Here is a 25,661-nt window from a genome sequence, read left to right on the forward strand (position 1 = left end):
TCTAGTCCAGGTTTGTTGTATTTCTTTAAGGTTACTTAGGATGGCCTGCATGAATGTAAAGGGTCTCAACTTGTATAGCGCTTTTCTACTTTCATCAGGACGAAAAGACAGTCATCCATTCACGCATTCATACACCAATGTACAGAGACACTGGAGGGTGAAGTGTCTTGCCCAAGGACACAACAACAATGTGCATCTGTGGGAGCTGGGATTCGAACCCCCGACCAGAGCCACTTTATGCAACGGGCTAGCAGGGGCTGGAGGCAAGGGGCCTACCATAGTCAAAGGCCATTTTGGGCAAGACTAACTGTATGCGAGGATTGTGCTGTGCTCCTATGTGTGTACCTGGAGTAGGCCCATCCTAACTGGCCCAGAGGGATACATGTAGGAGTAGCAGGGTTAGGGTTTTTGTGGGATTTAGGGCTCGGGGTTATAGGTTAGAGTTAGGGTTTAAGCCCTGGGGCGTATGGGCACATTAAGGTGGGCCTGCCCTATGGCCTGCCCCCGACATTCCGATCACAAGACAAGTATTGTCCACTTATCCGCTGCAACCATTTCGCATTCACTTTTACCCTTTAGTGTTTAAAAAAAATGTTTCACTTGCTTTTTAAACACGTCTCCAAACCTAAACTTTTTGAAATGAAATCCTTTTTTTAAATGTGAGTGAGTGGTTGGTGATGGTCAAAGAGGCCAATGGCGCAGTTTGACTGCCTTGCTTCTATCAGTCTACCCCAGGGCATCACAGAGTATGTAGTGAATGAATAACGTACGCATTTATTACTCGACTGAGCGTCTGGAAAAGCGTTACAGACAGGTGCTCGTTATATAATTAGAATATCATGAGAAAGTGCATTCACTTCTGTTATTCAGCTTAAACTGTGAAACTAATGTATGATAGACTCAGTACATGAAACGTGATATGTAGCCTTTACCATTACCATTTTGATTATTATGGCTCATCTTTTAAACCCCCCAAAATAAAAATCTCAGAAGATTAGAATATTATAAAAATGGACTGTCATCAAAATTATAACAAACAAAGGCTTGACATAATGTGTCACTTTGCATGTAATGAGTCTATATCATATATCGGTTTCACATTTTAAGTTGAATTACAGCAGTAAATACACTTTTTCATGATATTCTAATTATATGACGAGCACTTCTTCTTCTTCTTCTTCTTCTTCTTCTTCTTCTTCTTCTTCTTCTTCTTCTTCTTCTTCTTCTTCTTCTTCTTCTTCTTCTTCTTCTTCTTCTTCTTCTTCTTCTTCTTCTTCTTCTTCTTCTTCTTCTTCTTCTTCTTCTTCTTCTTCTTCTTCTTCTTCTTCTTCTTCTTCTTCTTCTTCTTCTTCTTCTTCTTATTCTTCTTCTTCTTCTTATTATTATTATTATTATTATTATTATTATGACTATGACTATGACTATGACTATGACTATGACTATGACGATGACGATGACGATGACGATGACGATGGCGATGGCGATGACGATGACGATGACTATGACTATGACTATGACTATGACTATGACTATGACTATGACTATGACGATGACGATGACGATGACGATGGCGATGGCGATGGCGATGGCGATGGCGATGGCGATGGCGATGACGATGACGATGACTATGACTATGACTATGACTATGACTATGACTATGACGATGACGATGACGATGACGATGACGATGACGATGACGATGACGATGACGATGACGATGACGATGACTATGACTATGACTATGACTATGACTATGACTATGACTATGACTATGACTATTATTATTATTATTATTATTATTATTATTATTATTATTATTATTATTATTATTATTATTATTATTATTATTATTATTATTAACAACAACAACAACTGTGCAGCCTGTAACTACATAAAGGAGTCTCATGGGCCTATGCTGGGCAGCTCAGGGTTAACAGGTCTCTCGTCTGCCGCACGAGGGGGTGTGAGGACTTTCCCCACACACACACACGAGCCTGTACGGCTTTTTCTCACTACTACTGCACTACAGTCTGTCACACACGATCAGGACACGCATCGGACCTCCGACCTCTCCAGTAACTCCGCGAAACAAGACCAAAACGTAAGTCGATTTGATGTAACTCTGTAAAAGTTTGATCTTTCTAGACTGAAGTTGGCAAAGTAGCCTAGCTTAACCCATATGTTAAACGCGTGGACAGGTTTGCGATTATGATCCAGCTCCTGGTGAGACAGATCGAGACAACGCATTAAAAGTGTGTTAAAAGCTAACTATGTTTCCAGCTCAACATGTATAAGGGAGTGAACGTCAAGTTGAAAATGGCGAAATAACCAGCGATAAATGATTAACTCCTCGTTTTGGTTTTTGTTCATGCCTTATCTCATTCACCTCCAAAGATCCATTTAAAGAGGGGGTATTATGCTTTTTTCAGCCACATAGCACCAGTCTATAGCACACTACAATGATGACGAAACCTTCTGTTGGTCTGTAAATGCAGTAAATTAGAATAACTGCCTTGTATAAAATTGCTCTTTCAAAATGGCGATAGCAAATGACTTGAAATAGGCCCCTGTCTCTTTAAGAACCTCTGACCCTTTCCGACACGCCCCCTCCACACGCTGTCTGTGGCATCACAACAACACTGCGCTCGTTGTCTCAACTGTATTGAAACTACGATCGGTGCATTTTAATTTTTATTGTTGGAAAGGAGCTACTGTTTATCACTTTGTGAACAATGGCCACACAGGATATTATTTGGAGACGAACCTTCCACACCGGACGCTTGGAAGGGGCTCTTGCCTGAAAAATAACTGCTGTTTGGAGGCTCTCTCTTTGCATCTGCCATGCCCTATGGATCTCTAACTATACCCCCATGGACTACACCAGGATCTGCAGGAGCCCATACGATTCAAAAGACGGACATTATCTGTGCAGGTGGACAGTGGTTTTTCGAGGTTACCCGTTAGCTTGTTATAATCGACTACAGCTCATTGTTGATGAAAAGTCTGCAGTAAACTACAAAATCAACAAGCCAGGCTCCGTGTGTGATCATCATAAAGGCTGCTTCAAGCAGTTGCCTGTTTTAGTGACGTTTTCAATGCATAATATGCTGCTTGTATTCAGTGAATTTTCCCGTTAGCTTGTCGCGGCTAGCTTGTTAGCTCCGGGAGAAAGCCACTCGGCTATGACCCATTGTAGATGAAATGTGAGCAATAAACTTCCAAATCAACAAGCCAGGCTCCGTGTGTGATCATTGTTAAACGGTTCTTTATGTGTGTGGTGGTTTTATTGACTTTATGTGTGCATATTTCTCGTTTTCACGTGATGACTCGAGGTTTAGCTTAGCATTAGCTTTCTCCGGAGGCTCTGTGCATCATCAAGGCCCAGCGCAGAACCAGACACTGAAATAAGCGTTCTTGTCACCGGTTTTAATCCTGGGTGTTTCGGTAACAGAAACACTGATGTGTGTCTTTGTAAAAGTCTGCTGTGGCTCCGGTTCACAACACATGAAGCTAATCCTCCATGATGACTCTGTTTACATCTTAGGGCTAGACACTGCGGGGAGGGGGTTCTGCTGAGGAGCAGTGGTTGGTTACTCGGCTGGTGACGAAAGGTTGGAGGCGTATCCTGGAGGTCGGAGGCGTTTCCTGAAGGAATCAGGCGTTTTATCCCTAAAATGGCTGCCATCGGAGTTTTTACAGATTACTCGAAAATACGTGAATGTGCCAAGGCAACACTTCAGGCATGTTTTTAATGAGGGAATGACTTAATAACATGATGTAAAGCTTGAAAAAGTCGATTTTGCATAATACCCCCCCTTTAAGAAAATCGATATCACAGAGATCGTAAACGACGCCAATCTTTATTTAATTTGCAGTTATCAAATTAGTTATAAATGATTAGTTATAAATGACCCTCCTTTATAAAACTATTGGGGTGTTCTATTGTGATCGATAAGTTGGGCTGCTTTCAGTGATAACATTGACACTTTTCCCTCCCAAAATAGTCACTCTAGTTTACATTTATATGTATTTTTCTATTTTCCTGGTACATTCAGTGCCCAAATTGCTGTGGGATAAAGTAGACAGTAGCAGGAGAAAGGATGAATGATGTAGTGCTGTTTGGTGCCTTAGTAAAGCTTAATTATTGCATTTCAAGTTATAATCACCTATTTCACCCCAGTTTCTCCGCTACTATCTCAAACCAGGGCCACCAGTGTTGCATGGGAAGATCCCTTCTGCTTACACACTTTGCTGAATCCAGACTAAACACTGTCTTGTTTATAGATATCCAAGACTTACTTAACAATTAGTGCTTAAATGTCGGTTCGGTCCTTGCCCGTGCCACTTAAAGCTTAAAGTTAAGCCAGTGTCTGTTTCTTGACAACATGTGATGACGTTTTTCTATTTCCCTCGAGTTTTCCGTCATTGAGAGACTCCCTCATGATGCCACTGTGACAGTAAACCATATCCTGTGCGTACAGATGGGTAGACCTCGGCGGTACAGATGTTTTAGTAGGATTCGGGTCTCGCATTAAGGGCTTTAGGCGGTTTGTTGTTGGGTGAGGGGGTGAATGGGAAATGGAAAAAGGGCTTAAAATCTTAAAACTATGATTCTCACTAGCTATTACCACTTTTATCAACAATGACTAGTCCACATTCAGGCCATCTGCTCCTCCCGCTGTGCTCAACCATTCTCCAAATATTGTTCCCCAAACGTGAATGCATCCTCCTAACCGTATTTTGGAAAGCACCATGTGTCAGTGTGTGACCTACTGTTGGGGGAGCAGCATGAACTGAGTTGGGAAAGTTGGGTTGACTCAACATGGACTTTTCTTTTAGTATCTTGTGGTTATCAGCTTGCATTGTGCCACTTTTCTTATTATTTCACATATTTGCACAGTGGTAGGTTCAAGTTTTCTCAAAATGTTTGTATCTTTTGAACACAGCAATTCTTGAACCACTTGAGCTGTCAGTACCATTACTATTGGTACTACGATAAGTACAATTGAGCGTGTTAATGTTATGGACCTATGCCCTCTGTGTTCATAGCACACAAACAGTAGTAGCCATTACTAATCCGCTTCTTAATCCGTACTGCTGCTCACCATCTAGACATAAAGAGCATAAATCTACTTTAAGGATTATGGTCTCAGGGCTATCTGCTGGGAGGTGGTCTTTGCAAATGCTTCGGTTTTTGTGACTATTTAGGTTTTGATTTGATAGAGTGGCCCTTACCTCGAGGGTGCTGCCAATTATTTGGACAGTGACGCGCATTTAGTAGTGTGTTGTGTTCAAAATGAAGCTGAACAACTCTAAAAATCCAAACCTTTTACTTCTAAACATCATTAAAATTAACTTTCCTTTGAAAACTGTATTGAAACACTATTCAGTTGTTTAATGTTGTTTAACACTTTTTTTAAACTTTTAAATCCTTTGTGGTTTTTGAATTAGTTTCATTTTTTCCTATCTGACAAGTTAATGCCCCTAGACATATGGAAATGTACTGTGTTAAATTTAAAACATTATTCTCAAATCTGATTGCCATTGCTATAGGGCCTCATTTGTTCCTGCTGGTTACAGTTTCTCAGTTAGATTTAAGCAATACAGTATGCAGGGCTGGCAAGATTAGAGACTATGCCTCATTTGTACCTTCCACATTTGCCAGGGAAATTAGGCCCTGCAGTAAATGATGTTTTATGTTGTCTGCCTTAGTCACCGTTGAGATGTGTCAGCTCTTACTTAGCAGCATATGTTGTCGTACATAGCCTTGTTCTTCATGGTGTTTTCGCCGCCACTAATACCACACAGTCATCTGCAGTAGAGTGCAGGAACAAAATAAAATAAAAAAGCTCATGTCCTGGTAGCTGACATACATGTTGCTGTTTAAACGTAATCATCAAGTTTGATCCCTTGAAGTGATGTAATCCGAGAAGTTTGCTTATTGTGTTTTTTTGTCCTTGATGACTATAACCTTTTAAATAGTATAAGAAACACCCTTAGCCTGTGATTGTAAGGGAACACGCCGTTGAAATGACAAGGCCTCTCATCTCGTACACAGGGAGTTGTCTTAAGAAGATATTTTCAGCAATAACCACAATGGCCGGGTGTATTTCCAGCACATGCAGCGTAGCAAAGGCCTGGTTCAGTGTGGTAAATATTATCTTTGGATCTGTAGCGCTCTGGGTTAGGCAAAGTAGTTCTGCTTTGGTGAGGTTCCCCCTGCAGCAGCTTGTGTGTGCGGCGCTGGCCTGTATACAGGTGTCTCTCAAAGGAAAATGTTAGTCAGAGGAAAGTCGGGGCAAAACACTGTGTGTCATATTCTTTTACACAAGAGCCGCAGGAGTGCTGTTCAGTTTATAATATACAACAATACAGGAAATTCTGAAGAGACTTGATCAGATTTATTTGTGATGTGACTCATGTGGTCTTTTATTGATAAAACCTGGACCTAAAAGCTATTAAAGCCATATTGCGGAACAATTCTCCCATGCCAGCACATGTAATAATATACAAGTGTTAATTTTATTAACTTAACAACATTACATTACCAGCTCGTCATGAAGATGTTTTGCATTAACTACAGATAGCCAAATAGGAGGTTAAATAAGGTCCTCATCCAAAGGCTTTATTTTGAACAAACATTGCAAAAATAGTGTTGTCAATGTCTATCGTTTGAGTAGAACAGTCACTTATGTTTTCAGTGTTACCATAGTTTGGTTACTCTTGTGACGTAACAACATGCGCCCAGTGCACTGCAGCGAAGCTTTAAAGCAGTACTAAATAACTTGTTTACCTTAATAAATCCTTTTCGTAGTCCCTCTGGGGGTAATACAAGCGTTAGTGGGATGATTGGGCAGTCTTTCATCTCCCCCTGGTGTCTCTGGCCAGAAAACCACACTTGCAGCTTTCCCGCCTACGGGTCGGAGCCACCAATACACACTAATGGAATCACGAAGAAGAAGTTAACAGGCTAACGGGCAAAGCTAACTGCGGGCTTGTGTAATTGGATGTGCAATATCCCTCTCTCCCTTTGTCTTTTCTGTCAGCGTAGTATTTACTTTCACGGACAATTAATGAGTAAAAAAACGCAACATGCTACGACACCTGCAGTGGCGCTTGTGGCCTCTAGGGGCATGAGTTACTTAGTTCTGCTAGTTCGAACAAAATTGCAATAAGAAACAATTCTGCCGGCTTAATGTCTGCTAAAGAATTGTTCATGACACTGTAAAATCTAGCCCACTCTCCCTTTTGCCTGGAAAGTCTTATTTCTTAACTTAGACTTTTACTCCTTTATAAAACTCTCGATTGTATCAACATTATTGCCACTAGTAAACACTGCTGTGGATTGGCAGTGTTTCTTTCCATTCTGTACTGACAATCTCACTCTGAAACATGTCAGCTGTTATATGGTCACCACATCTCCATCACCACTTAACCACGATGTTACTCTCTTGTGTGCTCTACTGTATCTCCACGGGGCGGTTCCTCGAGGACAAAACAAAACTGGTTAACGGCAGAGTCACAAAGATCACAATATAGCCTTTAATGCGTCTGTAACGTATGAATGGGCCTGTTGTTGTCTTGTAAAAGGAGTATTTAAAGCATGCTGGGATGGTTACGAGTGAGAAACACGCTTGCTGCAGCTTTGAAGTTGAAAGATGTGTTTTATTGTGGACCCGACTGTGCAGAAATCCCTGTATCCTGCTTGGAGTGAAGTGACTCTCTGAAGGCTAGGCTAGCAAGGCCATCCATTAAGTTTGCCTTAAATACCTATCATACAATGCTGCTATCTTAATCGTACTCACATTTCTTTATAATGGGGTGGCCACTAGTTTGATAGGCCGTGGGTAAAGTGGGATATGTTTATCATTCTCTTATCGGACGTTTCCTGTGTCCGCTGTGAAGTGTTATTTTATTTTTAAAGGCTGTGATCTGAGATGTGAACGTTGTGTCCTGATTTCTTCCAGAACCGGCACCATGGGAAAAGGATGCATCACTGTCACCAAGTACTTTCTTTTTCTCTTCAACCTCCTCTTTTTTGTAAGTATAGTCAAATTCCTTTCTCAGTTACAAACAGTTTGATAGTCATGTCTGTGGCACAGCTTAGCGGTTTTGAACTAACAGCTGCACAATAACTAAGATATGGCTTTTACTAACATGGTGTATGAAAAAGTGAGAATAATTACCTTTTAAATAAACACAAAATAAGAGTTTCCACCTCTGTAGCATTTAACACACTCAGATGTCCTTATTATTCCTCCAAAGTCCAAACTCCACTACAGACCACGTGCTGCTACTGGATTGGCTGTAGAGCTGTCAATAAAAAGCCAATGCCTGATAATTTGTGATCTGAGACAGATTTATTTGCACAGCGCTATGATACTTGAGTTGAGCTACTACATTAGTTACACTTGAATTAGCACTTTACTATTGGACCTAGAAGGATGTGGACACAGAGTTGGCTCCGCCTCTCAGCAGTAGCAGATGTTTTGTATTTGTCACCTCCTCTCTCACAACATAAAGTCAGAGGTGAATCAGGGCCCAGACTCCTGAAGCCCACCGCGCGAGGATGTCCAGACCGTTTGGCTGTGTCTGTAAACCTGCGCAGAGCTTTGAAGTGCACGCTCCAGCGGTGGCTAATAGGAAGCGTGTGCGTCCTTGTGGACACTTTACACTGTGGAGGCTTGAGGAGGCAGGAAGTGGTGGGCTAACGATGGCTGCCGTCGGCTCCAAATGAACAGGTCTGGAGCAGGGTCCTAATTATTGTTGTAGGCTGCAGCAGGAGGAGGCTGTGTGTCCAAACACAGTCTCTCATCTGGGGTTTGAGCCCCATTTGGGCTCCCCACAGCTTCAAACAACAGCCTCTTAATTACACTGTTCGAGCTCAAGAGACTTAGAACCTCTTTATAAAGTAGAAGGCATTGCGGCCATTTATTGGCTCGATTTGCAAATGGATTTCTTTTTAATATTTGTTGGCTTTTATTCCCTGCAGTGAAAATAGTCCACTACATTATATCCATCCATCAAGTGCCTCTGTGATGCATGTAGATCTTGACCAGGATCTTGGTCTGACTTACAAAGCTGGAGTGTACTGTTATTTTAACAATAAATTATAAAGTGGCCAGTTATTTTTATGCATTATTCATCATGAATCACTCCTTGCTCTGGGTGTGTGTAAAGTGTGAACACACAGACGCAGCAGATGGCTTTACCTCTTAAAGGCAATATAACAACATTAAGTGCGCACGAATCATGATAACAGCTCTAAGGAAACCGTGGTTTCTTTTGGCATATCATCCACCCGAAGTGGTCGACTCTATTTCCACACTTGCATGGAGCAGACTGACAGAGATGTAGCTGACATCCTGCATCTACAGGCTCTAGCAAACTACCAGTCACATAAACACACTACTAAAAGATTTGAGTGAGATTGCCTACCTTGCCTGAATTCTATCTTACTCTGTACAGTGCTGGTTCAAGTAAGAGACTATTGGCCCATTAACATTGTATCAGGAGAACCATTGAACACATTCTTCGCTGAATTCTTGAGAGATTTCTCGATCATGTATTCTGGGCTTTTCTCTGAATCACAGCTGCTTGGGACCCGTTTTTGATTTTCTTGAGACTCTTTCCGCTCAATTACATTTTTCCTTGCAGTGCAGTGTGAAAAGATCTTAATCTCCTAATTCTCTCAAAGAGCCAAGATTATTGTTGTAAATCAATCAATAAGCCAAGTCACCCCGAAACACAGTCTCTCGTAATTATCATTTCTATTCTGGATTTGTGGTAGCAGATTGTAATAGTATAGAAAGGGTTGTAGCTACACTATGTTCACAGCTGGGCTTTCTATAAGTGTTAAGAAAACATGCTTCTCGCCACATCCTATTTTGTTTTTCTGCACATTGTTTTGTAAGAGGCAGTAAGACTCAGGCAGCCGCAGAAATAAACTCTTTTGATGAATCCCAGATGTAACCCTCCAATAACTCCCTTTAGACCAATGTGTCACAGAGTTTAACAGTTTATCTACTTTACTTTGCAGGTCTTTGGGGCTCTCATCATGGGCTTCGGTTTGTGGGTGCTTCTTGACAACCAGAGCTTCATTGCCGTCTTGCGTAAGTCTTCATTCACGTTTCGCCTTTTCAGACTCTGAGCTGTAAAAAAGCCCATGCGAGCTGCGAGCAAGGAAATACAGATAGGCTGGAGCTGCGGAATGGTTTGCACAGTTTCAGTGGAATGCATCCCATTTGGCCAAGACTCTTGTAACAACCAAAAGCGGGTCACAGTAAAGGGGAGAGCGCTTTGACAAAATGGGAGGCATACTGAGTCGTTACAAGCAATCAACTGGCTTTTTCAAATGTGTAGTGCCCCGCAGCCTCTTGGGACACCCACTAAGGCTGAATGGTTTGCCTCATTTGTAAAAGTATTAGAAAACTGACACCTTTTTGGAATGAGTCTCCAAAAAGCAAAGGAAACTCTGATGGCAGCACTTCTCACTCTATTACAAATTGATCATTACCGTATTTTCCGGACTGTAAGTCGCTCCGAAGTATAAGACGCACCAGCCAAAAAAATGCCTAATGAAGAAAAAACAACAGGCTGAATAGGCGTACGGTATGCTAACGTAACATTGATGGTTAGCTACATGAAGCATAAACAACGGACTAAATAGGTGTCTGGTATGTTAACGCCACATAAACAGTTCAGATAACTATAGCATAAAGAACATTCCAAACCCTCGATCTCACTCCAAATCCTCTGTCACTTCTGAGGCGTAACTAAACCACTGACAAGCCTCTCCCGGCAGCACGTTTTTCAAGCTCTCATTTGCGAACTCATTCCTCTAGCTGTGGCCATCTAGCTTTTAGCCCGTGATTAGCTTTGTTTTGTTTTCTTCTAAGAGTAACCTCCGTTTCTCGCTCACTCGAAATTTTCTTTCTGCTGCTCAATTAGCCCGCAGTGCCCTCTAGTGGCATGAAATGAGATATTTGAATTTAAAAATCTAGCTTTTAGCCCGCGATTAGCTTTTTTTTGTTTTTTTCATTGCAGTAAGAGTAACCTTGGCGTTTAGCCAGTCCCTCACAAGTTTCTCGCTCACTCCACACTTTTTTTCTGCTGCTCGTTTACTGTTTTTAAATTCTCAGTGGTACAGGAGTAGCAGATACTGGTACACAAGCCTAGAGCGTCGTCTCGCAGCTGTCAGCATGAAAATAACAATAATGTGAAATTATACATTTTGATATATAAGTCATTAAAGTCACACCTGAGTAGAAGTTGCACCCCCAGCCAAACTATGAAAAAAGTGTGACTTACATAAATAATACGGTAATAAGAAATACATTTCCTAACTCAACAATAATCTAACAATTATTTGAGAGATTCGTTATCCATCTCATTCAAGAATATAAACAATTGACAGCTATTCATATGACATTTTTCTAACCCTATGCGGTAGTCCTGGAGAAACACATGGATTTGCTTGTCTGTGGAGATGACAAGCTCATGCTGCGAAGTAAATTATTGAGCTGAGCTGCTTTGCCACATGTTGGAAAGCAGCAGCCCTCCAATCTCCACAGACTCAGGGTGGAACCATCTCACCTTCACAGATGTTTCCACAAAACCTATTTAAAATGCAGTAAAGAAGAAACCAGGACTTCAAATAGCACGTGATCAAAGAAACCGTCTTTGTAGTGTGATGAATCATGACGATTAAAAACTGTATCTACTGTAGCACATGGATAGTTCAGGAGTCAGTAACTTGTTCCAACGATAATACATTTCACCAAATCTCTTAAACTCCTCAGAATCGCAACAGTAAAGATATTGTCAACACAGTTTAAAAGTTTCCCACAGCTTTCTAAAAGTTTTGCACAGTAAAAGCTATTTATTTTCTTTTACTGTGAGTACAACGTGTAAATGAAAACCAGTTTGAGTCTTTCTGAAAAGTGCGGAGAACCGAGATGGAAACTCCTAGCTGCAATAAATCTCTGTGAAGGCTCAGAGTATGTGTCCCAGATGGAGCTTTGCAGACGCAGTTCAAGCGTTCTCACAATTCTGACTTCAGCGACTCGGTTCTATGGGAAGAACTCGGACATGGAAACCGAATTTGTGTCTGTACTATGTGCTGTACATCTTCTGGCGCTTTGAAGTCATGTCGAATACATATAACCTTTATTTCGGCCCCATACTATGAAGCCTGGATTTTTGGCTAAAGGCTGCGGTCATATTTTCCCTCTGTGTCATTGGAAGGTCGTGCTGTGTCTTATCTGCAGCCACTTTAGCATACACAATATTTATCTTCCTCCCTGTTCCTATTGTTGGGAAAGTCCACTGTTCCACCGGTACCCGAGGACATCCCCGTCTATCCTGGGCTCACTGACCTCCCTTCAATGCGTTTTCAATGTGTGAACCATGGGCAATAATCTAAGATAGTTGCTCTGTTAAATCACAGCAATCTCTTACTTTTTGTAAAAGTTTTGTAAACTTTGTTGTTTAGTCCTGTTTACTTTAGATCTGGAGGCTCTCAGGAGGATTTATGAAGTAGAGTGAACGAAGACATAATTTGTTTTACTCTAATGACCGGACATTGAGCTTTGCACATTAACCTCTTAACCCCCATCTGAACCGAACACAATTTCTCCAGTTCGGCTCTACCCAAATCTAAAAGCATACACATACACAAGGCAACTCAATGCATAAATGAGGATGAAAACGCAACAAAAACGTGCAAAAATTATTTAAAAAATCAACAAAAAAAAGTACAAAAAGAGGCAAAAAAGCGAGAAAAGAATTGCAAAAAAATGAAATAAAACAGCAACAAAAAATGTGAAAAATACAACGAAAAAGTGATGACAATGTGGCGACAACACGAGGAAAAATCTAAGATGAGTTTTGTAGGTCTTAGCTTTCAAATGATGCGTTACATTGAGCTTTTAAGTTTGGGTAAAGAGGAACTGGAGATAATGTGCTTGGTTAATGCAAGGGGGAAAAGAGGTTAGTTTAAGTGTTTATATAAAAATACAAATTTGAGTTGTTTTGACTACTTGGTCAAATGCCTAGTTGGGCATTTGACCTTGATTATATCACTTGTTCTGAGATATTTCTGACTTGTTTCAATACATTTTGTCTCTATCTCAGGTTATTTTCTTTACCAATGGGGTAAAAAAACACACAAAAAATAACTTTTTTATTTTAAGTGAGATCACCTTAAATCTAGTCTAAAATGTCCCCCAACAAGCAAAGCAAACTTGGTCAGATCAGGAAAAACGTCTAAATGACTGAAAACTGCTCAAAACAAGGTACATTTCCTTAATTCAAGTCATTTAAACCAATGCTTGATATTTACTTTGTGTAGAGTAAGATGCTCAGGTTTTCAAATTATATATTCATCCACAATCTTAGTGTAGTTGGTCACTTTGTTATAATATTGGCCAGATCCTTGAGGTAAGGGGTAGTCGGACTATAAATGAACTACTCGAGGGGTACGCCAGACAAAAAAAGGTTGGGAACCACTGGACTCGAGCACTGTTAATAGTTAACGCCGATGATCCTTGAGTTTATCGTTCTGCCACTCGCCAAAACACAGCTTCCTTGTGTTTAAACAAAAGACAGCCTTCGAATGGTCTCTGTGTGTGCGTCACTGCAGCTTGGAAGAATCAGCGATTAGTTTCCAAAGCTGTACCCAAGACAAAACTTTTCATGCCCGCTCAGCTCACTTCAGTACTACTACTTTTACTTCTTTCATGGCCCTCATACTCAAAGCTGTCTTAAATTTGCACAGGACACATTTCTCCATAACATAGTCTGCTTCCTCAAGAACCAAGAACAAGTAGATTGCTTTAGTCTAGTCTCCATGATATAAAATGAAATGAATCAGCTTATATGTACCTCTAAAACTTACGTCATCATAATATTTACATTGGTCCATCGGTATGCAAGCTGACCCTGTGTCCATGTTTAAAGCCAACGAGTCGCCACTCCTCCCACGCCAGCTTTTTCGAGAGCGCCATAATTGTTGGCTCTCAGAATGGAAAGCTTCTTGGAAACTCACAGGGAAAACTATTTTGGAGCAAAGGCCGAAATGGAAAACTGCCATGTTACACGACAGGGGTGCGCAGTATCAGAGCGACTTTTGCTCACTTTGGGAGAGTCACGTCGTTTAGATCACACGCGGGTAGATTGTGTAGGGCGAGCTCAGATGCACTGGTTGGAAAGTCCTATTAGTTGCTACTCTATACCGAGTAGGCCTATCCTTTATGAAAATGCATCATTTGCTCTCAAAATATCATGTTTTAAGAGCCGCAGATGAGACCTAGAGTCATCTTACACCAGGCACTAAGGCATACTGCTTGAGAAACACTCCTATATGTTTTTACTGGAACAATTGTGGACATTTGATTTAAACTCTCAGCTTCAGGGAAAACACTACTACCACACCATCTATAACAGTTCCCATAGTTAACGCACTATCAAGTGTCATTGCAAAGCAGCCTTTTTTTTCCTTTGGCAAATCTGAGGTCAATAAATCATAACATTATTTGTGATTTTTTTTTTCATCTGACATGGACAGCATTAAGTTTTGTCACATATCGCCTTATTTTACTCTACATTTTTGTCCTAGTTCATAACATAATCTCTTTCTGCCGGTGACGGATGCTTTAAAGTTAGAAAACTAGTCAGATCGCATGCTAAATATGTACCCAAACTCCAATGACCTTATTTTGAACGCAGCTGTGAGAAAGTGTATTCTCTCTCTACACATTAAGTGCATGATATTTTGGAAATGTCATACTTTCTCTGCAGGTGTCGTATAACCTTTAATGTGTAAATGTGTTTCCTGAATTACATAGAAGGCAGCGTAGTTTATGGATTAGACTGAGTTCCTTTTTTATGTAAAAGTATCTAGGCCTGTTCTCTCTGGAAGTAAGTTGAGTAAGTTGTGCAAAATAAAATGACCATTTAAACACAGACCAAATGAATGAGAGCTTCATTAAACATAATGCAATTATGTGATTAAAGGCCGTTGTTCTTACCTCCAGCTTTAAGTAAACACTGGTTTGCGGCATCTTCCTGTTGCAATGATACAATCTCATTAATGGTGTATTGAATTTTCCAAGACTTAAGAAATGTGTGGATGTGTGCAAGAAAGTGCTGAGCTGCTGAAAGGCTGTTTTGTTTTCTTTGGGATAGAAACACAATCTGCTTCCTCTGATAAAGTGGGACTACGTGAAGGACCCAAGTCACCCGCACTGTACAAAAATAAAGCATAGAATAGAGACGCATGCACAGATAAAAATGTGTGAGCACTATTTTGAATGTCACCATTATTTGATTTGCCATACTCAAATCCCGTGTTCACAAAAGAACAATTTATCAAGCCGTAGACATTGTAAACAATCACTGAAGCGATACATGACCGTCTGCTCACTGTTCAGAATGGCAGGACTGTAAACTAAACAGACATGTATAATAAGAGGACTGAGTAGATTGTATGGCAGGAAGGGGCCTATATACAGTAACTATGTGGGTGTTGAACCTGTTTTATTTGTTAGGGATTGCCATATTTACGGGGGTTTGAAGTCCCTTCCACTGACAACAATCACGTTTGTGTGGTTAAATAAAGCCAAGCAACCATCTATTGTGCAGACAAAGAGGACATTAAACTTTATGGCAGTTTTTGTTTCTAAGATATCGAGATATCTCCACCGAGGTTTGTAAGGTTTCAATGATCCTTATATTTACTCATATAGGCTCTTTGGAACGTCATACGAACACAAACTATTAGGCCAAATCTTAATCAGTCATACAACATTTCTTAAAAATATTGACATTTGTGCCACTGTTAACAATGATCATTTCATTAAGTGGGACACATGGCGGCTCCCCACCCCCAAATGGCCGACAGTGCTACGTGATGTTTCCAGATAACAACGTATTTTTGGCTGAGCGGTGTTCAGTTGGAGTGCGCTTCATTTCAGGCTTCATCTGCACACTGGGCCCTGCTCTGGAGCTCGGCCAAAACAGATAACGCAGACGCACAAACCAAAATGGCTCTGGTTTATCTTCTCTCCTGCCTCTTCTCTCTTCGACCCGTTTTGGTTCTCCCTTTCTCCACACCCTAAAGAGAGAATATCAGTGTCATCAGCTAGCATGTCGTGGTTTAAGCCTCTTTTATGGTCTGATGGAACACGCATTGAAGCAAGTTTATTGGTAGAGCACAATTCATACACAGGGCCATTCAAAGTGCTTTACAGTTGCATGAAAAGATAAAATCAATAAAACATCAACATAAAAATCAATTATTTACAGTAAAAGCCAAGAGTGCAGGGAAAATACTTTCAGTTTTCATATGCACGGGCAATAAAGCAATAAAGACCTGAAACGCATGAGGACAACAGAAAAGAAAAATCTGCAGAAAATAAATGATTTATTTGGATGTTGTTTCTTATATCTGCAGAAGAATCCTCCGACACGGTGAAAGTGGCTTCCTATATCTTCATTGGAGTGGGCTCCCTGTCTATGGCAATGGGATTTTTCGGCTGCATAGGGGCAATTTATGAAATCCGCTGCCTCCTGGGTCTGGTAAGTAAAACTAGCATTTCACTTTCTAAACAATGATTCTTAGAAATGATTTGTCCATGATGGTGGTGACCATGATGAAGTGCTCTTCCAGAATTTATTTAGAAAAGCATCTCCGGCTCTGCTTTCAGTGCTGTGCTTTCAGCGCGGGAATTTTCTTATGCAAACACAGAGCAGAAGTGCAGCAATAAGAGCATAGTGTCACACGCCAGTGCAGTGTGTCAGTTTAGATTTAGTCCGGATGACAGGAAAGTCATTTTCTTCTGAGATTTGGATTGAAACAAACACAATTACATTTAATTTACTTAACACTGCCCCAATGTCTGTAACTTTAACTAAAAAGGAATAGGGAATCTTAATATTAGGTTACTTTAAATGAAACACTTTTACATTAGCCCTGTTCGTGGTTGGTGGATTTGACAGATAAGATGAGAGAGGGGTACGACAGGGGGTGTGACCTCTCGAGCGTTAAACCTTTAACTGAAGAGCTGCTCTGACCTACTTCACACAGTGACAATGACCAGCTGCCTGTGTGCACCCCCATAGAAACACATAATATGCTGTACAATACTTAAGGAGGTCATACAGGACAAAGCAGGACAGTCACTTTAAGACTTCAACAGATTAGAATGTGCCTGTAAATACTGATTTACTACAGGAGAAGCAGTTTTCTCTTTTTCTGATGGTTCGTGTTTGACCATTTCCCCTGCAAAATCAGAATAAAGCAATGAACTTGTTATAATTTATTCACCAAAGGCTGTAAACAATAGATCTACCATTGAAACTGATGGAAAAGTAAAATGAATATGAATGAATATGAATGAGACTGAACCATTTCAACAACTAAAAGAGTATCCTACACTATCTTTAATTTAGTTCGTTATTATTAGAAGATATATTGATTTTTGTGCTATTTTTGGGATTTGTCCGCAGTACTTCACCTGCCTCCTGCTCATTCTCATTGCTCAAGTCACGGCTGGAGTTCTTATCTACCTCCAGCGGGAGCCGGTAAGACACTTGTTACACAAGTACCTTTTTGCATAAGTTGACGCACTGTGAGGAAAGCGTCTGAAGTGTAAAGAGCAGGCGAAAAGAGAGACACGCTGTTTGATGCAACATGTGATAATAAGAAGCAGGTGGACTCCGTTTGTGTTAGGCAAGGGACGCACTTCTCACTTCTCTGAGTGGGAGTTTTGTGGTCTAAATTCAGCTATTTCTGTCGCACACAGACGGCCATATTGGTATTTTTAACTTCATGTAAGCAGGGAAATTACAGCAGTGGAAGCAATAATCTGCTCTACAGACGTATCAGGTGGTGCAGTGCCTCCTGCAGGCGGTGTCATGTATCTGCAGTAACAATACCTCATTTGAAGTTTTCTGTGACAACAAACTTACAAACCCCAGGACTGTCGTACAAAATATGTTCTTCGCTCCTATTGCAACTTCCTTGATAAACCATCCTCACTTGAACAAAATGTTAAAAGAATGTAGGGTGTGTGTGTGTGTGTGTGTTCTTGTACTTACGACATTGTGAGCACCAGTTTGAGTTTTTTATCCAACAGTGTGAGGACATTTTTGTAAGGTAAGGACATTTTGGGTGGTCACTTATTTGAAGGGCTGTTTCAGGGTCAAGATGTGGTTTTAGGGTTAGGATTAAGGTTAGGGTTAGGATTTGGGTAGTACATTATGTCTATGAGTGTCCTCACTAAGATAGAAGTACAATTTGTGGGTGTGTGTGTTCACCCCCACCTGAACCGAGCACATTTTGTCCAGTTTGGCCTTACCCAAATCTTAAAGCTTCTTGAAAAATGTGTCAAAATCATGACAAAACGAAAAGAAAATGAAAATGAAAACAGAACCAAAAAGTGACAAAAACAATGGAAAAAATGGAAAAAAACACAACAAAAAAGTAACGAAAAAAATGAAAAAGTGACAAAAATGGGTCGAAAACGCAATAAAAAGAGCCCCAAAAAAATCAACAAAAAGTGGCAATAATCCAATGACAACCCAACGCAATGAAAAAGATCCATTGAGATGAGTTTTGTAGGTCTTTTGTAGGCTTTCAAATGAGCTGTTAGGCTGGCCAATAAACTGTAAACTTTTAGATTTGAGCAAAGCCGAAAAGGAGAAAGTATAATCATAATAATATAGTATCTTTGATTTGAACTACTGAAGCTAATGGTCTCAAAAGAGAACAAAAGACAAAATCTTGCTGTATCCAGTAATTAAGTGCAAACAAACAATACATACTGTAAGTGGATGAAATATGCTGCACAACAATAATGAAACCTGACATGTAAACAAACTGTTATTAAACCACTAATGACTTTGGCCTTCTATTTGTACTGCAGGGAGTGCTATGAACAAGTCAAGGCCAACTCCCAGGACCGGTTTCATATATATTCCCCCCTTCCCCTCCCAGGATTTAAAAAGACTTTCCCTCGATTGCCCATGTCAGGTTCGGTAGGTGGAGGTTATCCGTTAGCTCGTGTGAATGTGTGCGTCTGTAGCTGTAGCGCTGCTCCCTGTGTTTAGGGCCGACCACAAGGGCAGGGTGGTGCTCCTTCCCGGAATAGGGTGAGTTCGCAGCTCTGAAGATGCACCCGGTGCCATTGCTTTCGTGGTTTCGCTCACATAGACACAGAGTCGTGGATGTTCTTAGCTGCGTTTGTGTAATTTGTTTAAACCCAGCAGGAGACACCACAGGGAGTACCACCGGAGTTGCCGGCCTCCGAGACAATGTTCACACATGCTGCTGAAAGTGTTTTATTGCGCAGAAAGATTTGTTGTTGGAGAATCACTTTCTCTCTGCTGTGGATGTTAGGCAGATATGTTAAAAAAGAGTATTCATTGTTGGTCAAGCACTTCATTTAATACAGAAATATCAAGCATGTTGGAGGATGGAAAAATGCTATAAAGGGATCTGTTTAGATCACATTATATTTTATAGCTCAGCATTTAGCATTGATCTTACAGAGAAGCTTTTGGAGTTCGAGGTTTTGTCTGGGCAGTTGGCACTACTTCGTCAGTGTTTCATTGTATAGGATAGGACCAGGGTCTCTGCACAGGCTTTCTGTGTCACGGGACTTTAGCTTTGGGTTAAAGTGAAGCTAAAACAGGTTATACAAGATCTTAGCCGAATGTACTTTTGACTTAAAGGGATATTTCAGGATTTTGACATAGGGCCTCATTTCCTAGTTACCCAGAGTGTTGTTGATTTCTGGAGATATATATATATTTTAATTCATGCAGTCCTTTGAAGAGTTTAGTGGTGCTAGGCTAGTGCTAGTGCTAGGCTAGCGCATGTCTATGGTAACTAGTAGCCTGCATTACAAACAGTCTGACCCAAGCACAATGCACCTGAGGCAAATCACTTATAACACCAGACTATCGATATAAACGTCTGCTTTGACTGAATAGTGTTTTAAATATAACCATTTTGCCATTTATAATAACTTATATATGAGCAGCATCAGCTTCCTGGTTGTTAGCTACGCAGCGGCGGAGTGATCTGCTAGGTTACCGAATCTACCGTAGTTTCTTTACCTGCGGCCGGCATTACTACACGTGGAATTCACAAAGGAGCTTTCTACAAATCAGATATGGCAACGTTTGGAGGACTACCCGATGATTTTGAAGAGGTGTTTAATGCAGGCTACTAGTTACCATAGACATGCGCTAGCCTAGCACTAGCCTTGCACCACTAAACTCTTCAAATATAAGGACTGCATGAATTAAAAAATATATATACATCTCCAGAAATCATCAACACTCTGGATGACCTAGGCCCTATGTCAAAAATCCTGAAATATCCCTTTAAGCGGTTGTTGAACTTGAAAACCTGACACATTAAAATGGACCCCAAAAAATCAGACTTTTTGTGGCCTCTTGTCACTAACATGGTTTTAATGTAATAATATGTTTGTGTTTCTAGCTGAAAACTGAGATGTCCAACATCATCAAAGGCATGATCGTCAACTACACCGGTCAAAACAGGACCACAGAGCACACCTGGGACTACATCCAGAGATCGGTGAGATCACCCACATCACTGCGCAGACTTTATTATCAGAAAATACAAACGTCCCGTGGTGACGAGCATTCAAAATAGACCAGTAATAACGATGAGTAATCAAAATAAACCAAACTTGCGCATGAAGTCATGATGACACTATTTCAAAATACACACCTCAGAGTCTGGGTCAGGCTACAACAACACATGACACAGGTTCTTGGCTGTTATTACAAATGACACCTATTTTCCAAAAGTAAATCTAATTGTTTACACTGGAGTTAATGTAAAGCAATTCTGTGGGATTTCCTTTAAGATTGTTCTTACTTGCCTCAATGCCTTTGTCCAAGATAATTGTAATTCTAGGTCAAATTAAAATCATTTGCCTACAAGAAGTAAACGACAGATGATTATTGAATTGAAATAATCTAACCACAGGAAATTGGGTTTGGTTTTCTTCACTGTTGATCGGCAAGGGCTTACTTCATTTTACCATTCCAACACATGACCATAAATTCTCCTCACCCAGTGATGCTTAAGCTTCTGAAGTGTGTCCTGCTGTTTTGACGATTGTCTCTTTCTTATCTTGTGCTCAGATGAAGTGCTGCGGATGGACCGGCCCAGGGAACTGGTCGGAGAACCTGATAATCAAGAACAGCAGTCAGAACCTGTACCCGTGTTCCTGCCGAAACGAGACGATTCCCGGGACAGAGATCAAGGAAGTGGGGCTGTGTGATAGCCTGTCCCCTGCCCTTCCCATCTATGAAACGGTACATACTGTAGCTACTATCTTCTACTAAGGTATTTTCAAGTGGAATGGATGAAAAAAATGAAATAAACATCATATACTTTATGCTGTGCTGGAGAAAGGATTGCCAGAGTAGAATGGTCTAGTGCTTCACACTTAGTCGTTTGTAGGTGTTAACTGATTTAAGTCTAGACCAAAGTCACGCTCAAATTGCCTGCATCTTTCAGATAAAACCTGCACCTCTCCGTGTTACGTAACCCGGCTCGGATCCTGTGGTGCCAGCGCAGTGCCAGTGTGATAGTGGTACATCAGCACGTCGCATACCAACATCTGGGCGTGTGTTTGTGCGCTGTGATTTGTTCAAACAGGAGGAAGGGCCCGACTCGGTGGTTGTTTGGGTTGAACTGCTCTCTCTCTTTCTCTCCCTCCTGCTCTCCTTTGCCACGCTAAGCTTTGTTATTCTTCCTCCGTTCAAATCGCCCCAAAGTCGACAGTGTTTTTTCTTTTAAAGACTTGGTTCCTGTCCGGCTCGGGTCACGTACACATTCATTTGCCTGACGCATTCTGATTATGAGATGATTATATCAAGGATTTAGTAATGTATTCAAGTGCTTTCAATTGTTTAGACATGGTTTACGCCCAGTTTAGATATAGTTTAGTGGTACTTTGAATTCAGGGGGCCCAATGAAGAGAGTAATGGTGTAATCCACTTCTCCCGTCTGTAATAAAATAACAATTATTATGTTATTTGAGATGTACTTACATTGTGTCTCTCTTGTTCTCTCCTCTAGGGCTGCATAACCAATGTGGAGAAGTGGCTGTTTGAAAACTGTGGAGTTATTCTGGGAATCTGTGTTGGAGTGGCAGTAATAGAGGTATGTCACCAAGTTCATCTCAATATCGTGCACTTTTTCAGTTCATCACTGTGACGAGATCTTCATTTGGCTGTCAGTTGCTTCAATGAATATTCAGATTTGAGCATCATCACATTTCTTAACACTGATGGAGTTGTGAATCAGTGTTGTAGTCTGTGTTTGAGAAATAGTGCAAAATGTATGTGATTGTTTTAAAACAGTAGTCCTCAAAGTTGGTTATTTTCCAGAAATGTTCATCCTTAAAGGGATATTTCAGGATTTTTGACATAGAGCCTCATTTCCTAGTTATCCAGAGTGTTGTGGATTTCTGGAGGAATTTCTTTTTTTATTCATGCAGTCCTTATATTTGAAGAGTTTAGTGGTGCTAGGCTAGTGCTAGGCTAGTGCATGTCTATGGTAGCTAAAAATCCTTTTCAAAATCATCGGGGAATCCTCCAAACGTTGCCATATCTGATTTGTAGTAAGCTCCTTTGTGAATTCCACGTGTAGTAATGCCAATCACTTCGCCGCTGCGTAGCTTACAACCAGGAAGCTGATGCTGCTCAAATATAAGTTATTTTAAATACAAAATGGTTATATTTAAAAAATGATTCAGTCAACACAGACATTTCTATCGGTAGTCTGGTGTTATAAGTGATTTGCCTCAGGTGCACTTTTAATGCAGGCTACTAGTTACCATTGACATGCACTAGCCTAGCACTAGTCTAGCACCACTAAACTCTTCAAATATAAGGACTGCATGAATTAAAAAAAACAAAAAAACATTATGGATAACAAGGAAATGAAGCCCTGTGTCAAACATCCTGATATATCCGTTTAAATGTATCTTTCTTGCTTTTTGCAACTATATATGTTAAAATGTCTGAAGGACCTTATGAACCTTCATTGAAGTTACCTTGCAGTAATTTAACAGGAATTAGTCATGTACAACATGACTAATTCTCACAGTAATATATATATATATAGCTTCTATTCCATCCCACCATTATGTCACTCATGGATTAGCAACCCCATACCAGAAATGTTTGGCATTAATACGTCCCCCATGGGTCAAACGTTCTTAACAAAACTCTCTCTCTCTCTCTCTCTCGCTTTGTCCCGCAGCTCTTGGGGATGATCCTCTCCATGTGCCTCTGTAAAAGCGTGGTGCAGGAGGATTACACCAAAGTCCCAAAGTACTGATCTGGAGTACAAGCCCCACAAAGATGGATGTCTTCTTCCTCTCTCCCCTTCTGTCTACCCCACTTTGTCCACTCACACAAATGAAGACAGCTGTCCTCAGTATTGTGACTGCTTTTTACAGCTGCGCCGATTTCTCACACCGCCTCACCAGTTGGACACACTTGCTGGACACAAGTGTTCTCAAGTTACGACCTCTGATTAATAATTCTGCCATTGAAAGACTAATTGTTAAAAATGCAATCCAGATCATGTCTGATATTTCATAAGAAGTAAGTGTTTATGTCAGAAAAGAAATTGTCTTTTGTTTTGGTTGACCTCGATGAAGCCCTTAACATAGTGTGGTAACGATAGCACTTCCGTAACGTTATGTGAGTGCAAAGCAGGGGCATCTTCTGGGAGACTTTAGGCTGGATGGAGAAGAAAAAAAAAACATTGGCTTTACCTTTGAATTGCAGCTATTTTTTGGTGCATGTGGGTCCCAAAGGTGCAAGGCTCTTGAGCTCATCCAGGCCTGGGCGAACTGTGACCAGTCGTAGCCCAGTTATTAACCTGTTTACAACTAGCTCTTCCCAACTGCCATATATCAATTTCTGTAAATCACATCTTTCTATTTGTTCCAATAGTTTTCTAAAAGTTTAGCGCAGAGAACGAGTGTGTGTGATGTGTTGAGTGAAAATTTCATGTATTTGTGCTTATTATATATATACATGTCATCTGTCTTTTTATAAATGTACATAATGGTTTTGGATAGGGATCATGACGCGTCTGTGCTTGGACTGATGTTTTTGGGGAAGTGGTCCGATGAAGTGTACGGTTGCACAGCAATTTATCTGAATTTGAAGAATATTTAAAAATGTATTAATTTGTAAAATAGTTTTATATATTCAGGGTTAAATAACTGGGAAACTAGTAAAAGTTTGTCACACTTTCCATTTCAACACTTAGTGTACACTCCCATTATTAAAACAGCATATTGCAGGAAAAACATGAACTAAATGCGACAAATAATATTGATGGGAGATTGCATTGCTTTCATGTGGTTACTATATTGATACATTTCAAAAAACCATAATGGGAGCCACGTGACTCATGACTAAAATACATGAAGGTTTTTCTTATTTGATTGTTTTTTATTGTATGATAATTTGGATTTTACCTGTCCACAAATTGTATTGTTAGAAATTTGGACCTAATACATGTTAAAACGGTGCATTTCATTTTTTCTTTCTTTTTTAAATATAACTAAATAAATAAAGACTTAATTTAACCTTGTAGTCCCATGTAGTTGATGTTATTCCACAGACGTCCACTAGATGGCTGTACAGCTTCAACAAAACACGTGTGCGCGAGGCAACGTGGAGAGAGGAGATAAAGAAATGTGAGTCTGACTGATGTTTAAATGTGGAATTAAAATGTCTATCTTTTAACTTGTTCTCCCTGCATGAATTAAGACACATGTGTCCCTCTGTCTCTACTTAAATGAGCTCCTTTCTTCTAATTTAGCCATGTCCCCTTGAATCTAAGACCTTCAGGCTATGGCTGATAAGCCATGCATTTCACACATTTAGATTCTGTAATTTTACATTTAATTTGACTCACCCTCTGGCCGTATTGAAGACATCCATGTTGCATTTTAAACCTAGAGATTTCCTTCGCATGAAAGCTTCAAAAAGGTTTAATCATGGTCATAGTTAAGTTTTAAGTGCCACTTTCAAGTTAAAGACCATAAGACTATACCAGTGTTTTCAAACCAGAACACTTTTTTTGATTTTTGGGTGACCATATTTTTTCTTTCATGATACCACAGGACAATAGGCCAATGTTCCGTTGACGAGAGAGTGATCTACAAAGTATAATAAAAGGTAAGTTCTGTATTACCTGTATATTGTATAAGGAAGCAATGTACCAGTCAAATAGTTCAGCATAGATCCCCTGGTACCCTTTGTTCCCATTTATCTGGGCTTGGGACGGGATCAAGGAGAAGCTCACGCTCACATGGCTTAGTTGGTCTAGACTCCACCTACAAATCAGAACACAGGCTACAGCCACATAACTTCCACAATTTACTTGAGTGAAAGTAGTTATGAGCTACTGTGATTGGCAGCCATCTTGTACATGGCATTGTTAAATATGCATCTCATTGTATTGCTGGAGCAGTGGTGTGAATGCAAATCCACCTACAGACAAGGCTCCATTTATGTTCTCCCACACAAACACTGTCTCCAGAGATGAGTGTCTCTCAAAATCAGCATATGCTTTTAAATCTCCT

At 40.4% G+C, this 25,661-nt stretch overlaps 1 protein-coding gene and 1 long non-coding RNA gene across 3 annotated transcripts in view; both read left to right on the forward strand.

Moving 5' to 3' along the window:
* Positions 1-25,661, forward strand: part of LOC306971619 — a 159,542-nt gene that overhangs the window by 40,107 nt on the left and 93,774 nt on the right. The window lies entirely within an intron of this gene.
* Positions 1,983-24,498, forward strand: cd82b (CD82 molecule b). The gene is made up of 9 exons (XM_079567952.1): positions 1,983-2,101; positions 7,968-8,040; positions 10,040-10,112; positions 16,454-16,578; positions 17,509-17,583; positions 20,510-20,608; positions 21,184-21,357; positions 22,127-22,210; positions 23,315-24,498. Exons 2-9 carry the CDS (start codon positions 7,978-7,980, stop codon positions 23,390-23,392), a joined length of 771 nt encoding a protein of 256 aa, XP_079424078.1. The 5' UTR covers positions 1,983-2,101; positions 7,968-7,977; the 3' UTR covers positions 23,393-24,498.

Source organism: Gobius niger (genome assembly GCF_951799975.1).
Source record: "Gobius niger genome assembly, chromosome: 12".
NCBI classification, from domain to species: Eukaryota; Metazoa; Chordata; class Actinopteri; order Gobiiformes; family Gobiidae; genus Gobius; species Gobius niger.

Bases quoted from the DNA above. Each gene is read 5' to 3' on its own strand.
- cd82b (XM_079567952.1), top strand. From the start codon at position 7,978: ATGGGAAAAGGATGCATCACTGTCACCAAGTACTTTCTTTTTCTCTTC. The intron at 10,113-16,453 runs GTAAGTCTTCAT...TTATATCTGCAG, and splicing joins GAGCTTCATTGCCGTCTTGC to AAGAATCCTCCGACACGGTG. The intron at 16,579-17,508 runs GTAAGTAAAACT...ATTTGTCCGCAG, and splicing joins TCCGCTGCCTCCTGGGTCTG to TACTTCACCTGCCTCCTGCT.